Here is a 7359-nt window from a genome sequence, read left to right on the forward strand (position 1 = left end):
AAGATGGTACATCTTGCTGCAGTACCAGAGTCGATTACAGCTCCGAGTTGTGCCCGTGTCTTTATCGACACGGTATTCAAACTCCACGATTTACCCCGTGAACTGGTCTCGGATAGAGATCCACGGTTCACGGCAGAATTATGGCAATCCGTGTTCCGATCTCTCGAAATACGGCTGACTATGTCAGCATCTGATCATTTAGAAACGGATGGTCAAACAGAGCGCGTAAATCGCGTCCTCGAAGAGATACTTCGAGGTTACGTTCAATCGTATCCGCATTGGAGCGAGTTTTTACCGATGGTCGAATTCGCCATCAATAATATGGTGCATGCGTCCACAACGCATACACCGTTCTTCGTGAATGGCTTACGCCATCCTCGCATTTTCATCCAATTAGAGGGCTCCTCTAGTTTAAGGGGGGGACTCGCATGAGCAAAACCATTTCTGGCTCATGCTCATCACGCGTCGGAGTTAACAACGACGCGAGTGATGTCGATGTCGAAGAAATCGACATCGAAAATGAGAGTGATCTTATGGCAGTACGCACTAAGCGTACTGAAAAAGAAAAAACAAATGATCAGCAGAAGAATTTCTGCTAACTCGAGAATCAATAATCCGTTTCGTTCAGGATTCCACTGCTAACGCAGTAGATCGACAGAAACGGAATGCAGACAAAATGGAAGAGCAAATGTTCATTCATTTTAAATTATTGATCTAGTGCTGCTCTCTACGGTAAATCTACCTAAGCGATAGTCACTAATGTGGGTAGCAGTAAATTACTACCCAAGGTCATTGGGCCTTTCCGTGTACTGCATCGCAGAGGCAATGCGTACACAATAGAATTGCCACGTAGGATGCGAACGCATCCTACGTTTTATGTTGGTCGGCTTCGCCCGTACCATCAGTACGCTGCTTCTTCCGAGGACGGATTGACCACCCTATTCAAGAATCCCCAAAAGATTCTTGTGATCGCGAACCAGATTCTCATGTTGAACCTGAATTTTCTCATGCCGGTATATCCTCGAAACTACGATGAGCTGACGACAGCTCATCGCGAACAGCATGATATTTCCTTTCGTATTTCAACATGGAGTTCGCACGCTTCGAACGGTCTTCCAACCGCTCGATATGGTGAGCCTGCACTGTCTGCTCCAACGAGCGACGCTTGCCGCGCTCGTGGTCAAGTCCCTCCTCCAAATCATGGAGGAAGTGATCGATTTTGTCGATCCTCGACATTAGATCCGACATACGGTTCGGATCTAATTTTCCCTCCTCCACCACAACCATTGGTGGATTCCCACGGTGGTCAACGTTTCCTTGTGGAACGTATCCAGAACCACCGTAATGTGAAGGGGCAGCAAACGAGCTATCTTGTTCGCTGGCGAAATTATCCGCCTTCACATGAAGGCTGGAAGCCTCGTTCCCAGCTGGTTGCTGACTTTGAGGGCCTCGTCCCTCAGTATGACGAGACCCATCCGATGGTTCAGAAGGCTCATCGGAAAACACGGACCCCTGGCGCTTGTAAATCGATTGCAAAACGAAACATTTAGGTACTTTTAATCCCGAAGTATCACTCGCCTCGCGCATCTCGAAAGAGTGCGAGCTCTTCCCCAGGGCGAAGAATGGGAATAGACATCCCCTTTTACCCTCTTCGAGTTGTCTACACAACACGGACAGGGATAACCCCACGTGAGGCATGGAAGCCCAGCCTCACGCGACAACCGATGCAATTTATACTTTGCACCGGTTGGAGTTCGTTTCTCAAACTTAATGCGATTCGCGTTAAGTTTCTGAAGCCAGGCCTCGCGTCCGATGTATTTGACATTGCGAATGAACGCGCTCCAGGCTTGCATAAGCGAGACTTTATCTCGCTTATTGTTGCCACTAAACCATCGATGCTTAAGAAAAGCATCGAGATAAAAATCTTCCTCAACGCGAAAGTTCTTCGCGCTGGGATCAAGGCCATGTAGCTTTGTCGCAATAAATAAAGGATATTTATTGTGAGGAGTAGTTTCTCCAGACAACCTATTGATTAGCTTTTCTGGCAAAAGCCACGCCTTCTTTTCAGGGGCGAGATGAGACTTTTACTGTCTCTACTCCCCTGAGTGGTACTTACTGAAGCAGGGGTACCACAAAAACTTTTCTTACGATGGCTTACGCCATCGTCATCACCTTGCACAGAAACAGGTGCAGGTGACCGTACGGGAGACGGAACTGGCGATGAGGGATCATCCTCATCGTCGGATCGAAATAGACTATTAACTCGTCTATCAGAACGAACCCTCTCATTCGAAGGCTCATAGTCAGCCGCCTGACGTCTATCAGGCGACTGTTCCATTCCCCCGAGTCGGCTATTTCGTTCGACTCGCATTCGTAGTCGACCTCCAAAGAGGGGTCGTATTCACGTGGTGAATCACCACGTGCACTCGCAACATCTAGTATTGTGCGAGTGGAAGACACTACGGCAGACGTTCCGTCTGCCGCAAGAGATAACAGTGCGTCATCCGCGGCCGCACGAACCCCAGCGGAAGGCGCAGCACTATTGACACCTCGCATGAGTTTAGTCTTCATGGGATGGAATTTAAAATGATGGTTCTGACCAATCAACATCATTTTAAAAATTAAGTTGTCACATAGTGACCACTCCATCCAATAACAGTCAGAGTGATTGTCGTTTAAGGGAGGCGTGATGAAACGGGGTGTATCGTTACATGAAATTAACACGTAAAGGTTGTTAATTAATATATTATTTAAAAGGTAGATATATTTGGAGGATATTACTTTATATAGTAATGTTCAGAATCTTATCCATAAACAGGTATAGACCATTATATCTATTTATTCCGCAGACTAATCAGCTGTAGAGATAAACAAAAGAGAGATACAGATAAGATAAGAATTCAATTGCATGTTTAGTATTAGGTCATAATTAAGTTAGCATTTACAAGATAGATAAAAGAGATGCTTAATTTTATTAATACAGTTTTTCATTTAACCCTCTTTAAGCTAGTTACCTTAAAAAGAAGTCTTCCTCTATACGTACAGTGTACGTCACCTAACGAAAGGCACCACTCACAACTGAAGCAGTGTGAAGTGGACTTGTGCTGAAGCAGTACAAGTCGTAGATGGAATATCGCCGGAGCTTGCTGTTTTACGATTCGGTGGTTGCTACCTCTAAGCCTTTCTTCTAGAATCTTCACGAATGTTCTACACATCTAAAGTAGGATCATATGCCAATCTCATTATGAATCATATGCCTACCCTGAGTGTCGTGCCAAGACCCGAGCAAAGTGATCGACCTGCGATGTAACGGGCACTGTCAGCTGATATGAGATTGATGTGTCGGAAATATTAAAAATTTGCACTGATCTGACGCACTGTCACCATCTCAATCACTATGTTCAGGAAACTATTTCCTCAAAAATATTCGCTTAAATCCACTTGACACTCCAGTGTAAGTTTTTTAATTCCTCGTCGTCCACTTTAATATGGATCATAAAACATAGTATGTATACATTTTCTCTCTATCCTTGATACCGACCGTCAACTTGCCAGAAGACGAATATCCTTCGACATGATTTACTGGGATGGTTGCAAGTTTTTCACGGCAAAGACATTGGTCGGGTCCAGTGCATTCTTGATTCCTTGAATGGCAGCGATTGCTGGAGGGGAAACAGCAGCTGACAACCAAGCTAAACGGTGCTTGCCGACTCCGTGGTGGTGCGATAAAGCGCCACCATTGCGTACGATGGCATCTACAGCAGCAAGCTCAGTTTCGCGAAAGAGTGTCAAGGGCTCATTAATGCCGAAGTAATTGATGCCATAGTATACATAGAGGCAGACCCCCGTATCGTAAACTTGAGAAATACGACAGGCAATTAGTGGCGCAACCTTAACGTCACGCTTCGCAGCCACCAGATTAATAGCCAATTTAATGTCTGTTATCAATTGAAGGGCGTTTGTCCAGGGAACTGATGTCTCGAAGGACTCGCTCATAAAGTAATAGTCCAGCGCAAAGTCTCGCAAGTACGCGATAATGTATGTGAAAAAATACCCCCGCTTGCCATTCTCTACTCCACCACTGATACCGTCATGTCGTTTAGCAATTTTTTGAATAAGTTTTTGCTGCGCTGCCACCTTTAGTTGATTCGTTCCTTCAAGCAGCACCGTTGCGGCGCACATAGCATTTACATCATAGCCTCGAATCTGAGTCAAGTACGTCTTCTTTGCGAAATCAATGACTCCAGCAGTAAACTTGCTAATCGTCGACGACGTCTTGAGAGCCTGACCTAGCTGAAACTGCGTATTGTCCAGAAGACGCAACGAAGCTGGCACGCACCCAGCTCGCGTTATCTCCTTCAGCGAGGCTAGACCCTGTTCCAAACTAGGAAACAGAAGCGAGTCGTACACTTGCACGCTAGGGTACTCACGAAGTCGCAGGGTGGCGAGAGTGTGCACGCCAAAGATTCCTTCGGACCCCATTACTGCATTGTTCATATCCGGTCCCATCGCAGCACGCGGGGCGTTGGCAGCGCGTTGCATCGTGCCCTGTGGCGTCACTGTTGTGATGTTAAGCACCATGTCTTCAATGTTTCCATACATATTTTTCTTCATGCCTGACGCACGTGTAGCAATCCATCCACCTAACGTCGAGAACTCCCACGAGTCTGGTTCATGGCCGAGTGTAAGTCCGTGGTGACGAAGCCGTTCGTGGAGATCTAGACCGGTAATACCAGCCTCAACCACTGCTGTCAGATTCTCTCGATCCACACTCACGATTCGTCGCATCTCACGCAAATCCAGCGACACAATTGCACGCGTCTCGTTTGGGTCACACGCAAGCGCACTCGTGACATTCGTGCCTCCCCCATATGGGATCAAACACACACAGTCAGCATAATTTTGCGCCACTTCGTGCACGATACGCTCGACTTGGTTATGACTCGTTGGCCAGATTACAGCGTCGGGGACGCGCTCCACGTCCTGCACGTGGCGAAGTCGATATATGTCTTCACATGTTTGTCCGTGGCCATGCCTTACACGCTCTTTCACAGTCGTACTCGTCTTCATGCCGAGATCTACGCTCGCCACGTGTAAAAATTGCAGAAGTCTCTGGTACGTCTCTCCGTCCTGGAACAGCTGGTTCTGGAGTCGCAGGTCCTCGGAAACCGTGATGCTGGGCGGGCTGCGGCGTTCGAGATGCAGTCCGATGCGTCTTTCAGCCCACGGCAGTAACAACGGGAGTGTGCGATCTGGCGCACTGGCAAATACTTCAGCATAACGGGAGCCTGAGATTTCGACGATTTTGTCGGCGTTCACATAGAGTTTTGTGTCTGCAAAGCCCCAGCCGTTCCAGCGGGTCGCGAAATTTAGTGCTACTGGAGGAGACGTGCTCGGTAATGAAGATATAGTGGCTGATTTGCCACCGGCAGAGATATGACGCAGAATTGCGCGCATACGCGCTACGGAAGGCGTCGCGTCCGACATTGCAATCAAACTGTCGACGGCTCAGATACAATCACTCGGAGGACGCTTACGCTTTTTATAAAACAAGATAAGAAGTTAGAAATGAAACGTCGAATATTTAAATTTGTGAACAAGGTGATTAAGGTAGTCGCAGGGTGGAAGCACGGTGCACTTGCCCTTGCTCGTGCCAAGTGGCCCCTGGCCGGGGCGTCATTTAAACGACTGGAGTCCGGACTATGACTCGGAGTTTAAATATACGGTACTTAGTGAGACTTCTGTGACAGGAACCCGTCCCTGTGTATTTTATGTGTTTATCTATTGCCTCTCCTCGAGAGCCCAACCACGGCCGTACAATCGTCTCAGACCTTGTGACCTTTTTCACCACTTTCCTTGCACGCCTCTTCAGAGATGATTCTATACAGTCATGGTCGCGGAAAATGGCTTCTTGGAGCCGCCAAAAAGTTATCCTGCATGAAGTAGACGGTAGCCTACAAGTGGTGATGTTGGTGTAAAAAGAAAAGTTCGAATGTAAAGCTTTATTAGTCTCCTACTCGAGCTGAGTAACACTGGCAGGGTCTGCGCCCTCAAAGGCAATGCGATAGATTGCCGAGAAAAGCGGAAACTGGTCAATGGCGTTGTGCTCTTTCAAAATAGTATACACCTCCTTGCACGTGAGCGTGCCTTGCAGCATCTGGCCATTCAGCATCGTCTTCTCCAGCTCCTCCCACGTCGCTTTTTGAGTCACAAATGCCTCCGCGCACTTTCGATTGCGACCACCAAAACATGTGGTAATCAGATCCGCAATGCCGCAACTTTCGAAAAAAGTATCCTCCTTCACACCATTAAAGAACTTGAAGCAAAACTTTTTCATTTCGCTCAAACCAATGCGAATAATGGCCGCTTTCGTGTTGCCACCATAGTGGAGGCCGTCGCAAAAGCCAGCGCCCAGCGCCACGACATTTTTTAGTGCACCACACATTTCAACGCCATGAGGGTCCAGTGCCACGTCCACGCGAAACTTAGGGGCATTGAATAACTCGCGCAATAGGGCGCCGTGACGCAAATCGAAGCAGCCAAGCGTCGACTCGCAAAAGTCCCCAGCCGCCACTTCGTTGGCAACATTCGCACCCATAAGGACACTGCAGTCAATGCCTAAGCCTTTGCGGATGAGATCAGACACGAGTACGACTCCGTTTTTATCAAAATCAATGCCTTTAATAAGGGACACGGCTATCGCGCCTTCTTTAAGACCGTGCTCCTTGATCGAGACGAGCATGCGGCCAAGGAACTGGTGCGGCACACAAAAAATGAGAATGTCGGCACCATTCACGGCCTCGACGAGGTCAGGGACAGCAATGATGTTCTCTGGGAGCTTATACCCGGGAAGGTATTTCACGTTCTCGTGCTCCGAGTTGATTATCTCCGTAAGCTTCCGGCCATTGATAATCTCTTCAAACACCCACATGTTGATGTCCCGTTCGAACGCTCCGAGTTTCTGTGTGTTCTCGCCTATAATGCGTGCGATAGCCGAACCCCAGTTGCCGGAGCCGACAAGACATACTTTCAAGGACATGGATGGATTTATGGCAAGGGTGATTGTCGACAAATGACGTCAGCAGCATGATTTGAGGGACTTCTTTTTGTATATTGAATTTCACAGGGTCTAGTGACAATCGACCGAAGCAATTATAAGTGTAACGGGCTAAAGTTGCCCTAATGTTACACAGTGCCCGTTAAGTGCACTTGGTGTACTTAAGGGGATGGTCAATCACTAAATAATAGTAATTAGACCCAGCATGTAACGGGGTGTATCGCTACATGAAATTAACACTTAAAGGTTGTTAATTAATATATTATGTAAAAGGTAGATAATATTTGGAGGATATTACTTTA

The 7359-nt window shown here is 47.4% G+C and overlaps 2 protein-coding genes across 2 annotated transcripts; both read right to left on the bottom strand.

The window, feature by feature from the left end:
* Window positions 1-3579: 3579 nt before the first annotated feature.
* On the bottom strand, window positions 3580-5487 carry CCR75_008567 (uncharacterized protein; the record flags this gene model as incomplete). Its single annotated transcript, XM_067966619.1, has 1 exon — window positions 3580-5487. The coding sequence occupies one exon, from the start codon at window positions 5485-5487 to the stop codon at window positions 3580-3582; it is 1908 nt and encodes a 635-aa protein (XP_067816444.1).
* A 526-nt stretch (window positions 5488-6013) lies between these two features.
* Window positions 6014-7039, bottom strand: CCR75_008566 (uncharacterized protein; the record flags this gene model as incomplete). Its single annotated transcript, XM_067966618.1, has 1 exon — window positions 6014-7039. The coding sequence occupies one exon, from the start codon at window positions 7037-7039 to the stop codon at window positions 6014-6016; it is 1026 nt and encodes a 341-aa protein (XP_067816443.1).
* Window positions 7040-7359: the final 320 nt, after the last annotated feature.

Source organism: Bremia lactucae, linkage group LG14 (genome assembly GCF_004359215.1).
Source record: "Bremia lactucae strain SF5 linkage group LG14, whole genome shotgun sequence".
NCBI classification, from domain to species: Eukaryota; Oomycota; class Peronosporomycetes; order Peronosporales; family Peronosporaceae; genus Bremia; species Bremia lactucae.